This window comes from Priapulus caudatus, unplaced genomic scaffold (genome assembly GCF_000485595.1).
Source record: "Priapulus caudatus unplaced genomic scaffold, Priapulus_caudatus-5.0.1 Scaffold2594, whole genome shotgun sequence".
NCBI classification, from domain to species: Eukaryota; Metazoa; Priapulida; class Priapulimorpha; order Priapulimorphida; family Priapulidae; genus Priapulus; species Priapulus caudatus.
This window is the reverse complement of record NW_014579655.1, coordinates 11,307-12,751: the sequence shown is the minus strand read 5'-3', so window position 1 is coordinate 12,751 and position 1,445 is coordinate 11,307. Positions and strand designations below refer to the sequence as shown.

Genomic DNA, 1,445 nt, shown 5'->3' with positions numbered 1-1,445 from the left:
CATCTAATACATGTACCTATACATGTACACATGTAGTATATACATGTATGTACATTTACATGTACATGTACACATCTAATACATGTACCTATACATGTACACATGTATTATATACATGTATGTACATTTACATGTACATGTACATGTACACATCTAATATATACATGTACCTATACATGTACACATGTAATATATACATGTACATGTACATGTACACATCTAATATATACATGTACCTATACATGTACACATGTAATATATGCATGTACCTATACATGTACACATGTATTATAAGATTATATGCGTAATAGTTATAAATATTACATTATTAACTATATCCATCGCAACTGGCTTGTAATCGACGAGCTAATTACCTTTCTTCCAGCGAATCACGGACATCACGTCATGACGTTACATATCACGTCACCGGGCAAATCACGTAAAAATGAAGCAAATTGGAAAAACGTGTGTTTTTCAGCGGCGACGAAAAAATGCATTCGTAGACGGACGCCGCCGTTCTAACCCCACCGTCTCTCACACCCTTCGTCTCTCTCTCCCTGGCAGGCGACGAAGCAGATGGAGGAACGTCTGAAGGCATTCATCGATAACAACCGCGACATCGACACGTTGTCGGACGCGACGGCGCGATTCGTTCACCACCAGGTGGTCGAGTTGGCGCGCGACTGCCTCGTTAAGGCTCAGGAGAAAGTCATCACGACGCGCTACTTCTACGAGCTGTCCGAAAATCTGGAGCGCCTGCTGGGCGACGTACGTATGAAACGCGCGTAGAAAACACGTGTAACACACGACATATGTATGAAAACACGGGGACAATACACGCGTAATATGTAAATATGCAATAAACCTCTAGAAAACACGGGGACAACACGTTCTGAACAGAGAGAACACATGTAGAACACATGTAGAACTCATGTAGAACACGTAGGGAGCCGGCTTCGTGCGTGTCGTATGACGTTCTCGTGTGTTTTTCAGGCGCAGGAGCGGTCGCCTGCGGCAGGAGCGCACATACACCAGCTCATCAAGAAACTACTCATCATCGTCTCACGACCCGCCAGACTCCTCGAATGTCTCGTGAGTACGCCCGACACCGTCTCAACTCGTGTCTCTCGCCCTGCGCTCAACTACTTGTCTCATTTGGCCTCACGCCCGACGCAACTGAACGCTTCAGTGTCTTCCCACCTCACCCCTCCCTACCTGCATGCCTCGGTTATGTCTCACACACGTGTACCTGCGTGCCTCAGCCATGTCTTACCCCCGTATACCTGTACGCCTCAGCCATGCCTCACCCCAGCGTACCTGCACGCCTCAGCCATTTCTCACACGCACGTATCTGCACACCTCAGCCATGCCTCAGCCCTTTCCTATCTGCACACCTCAGCCATGCCTCAGCCCTTTCCTATCTGCACACCTCAGCCATGCCTCAG

General features: G+C 47.5%; 1 protein-coding gene across 1 annotated transcript in view; it reads left to right on the top strand.

Moving 5' to 3' along the window:
- The first annotated feature begins 560 nt into the window (after nt 1–560).
- The window catches only part of LOC106818858 (microtubule-associated serine/threonine-protein kinase 3-like), a 6,900-nt gene continuing 6,015 nt past the window's right edge, over nt 561–1,445 (top strand). The window contains exons 1-2 of the mRNA XM_014823529.1: nt 561–768; nt 994–1,092. Coding sequence (XP_014679015.1) covers nt 577–768; nt 994–1,092 — 291 coding nt within the window. The 5' untranslated portion in view covers nt 561–576. The remainder of the gene's footprint in view (nt 769–993; nt 1,093–1,445) is intronic.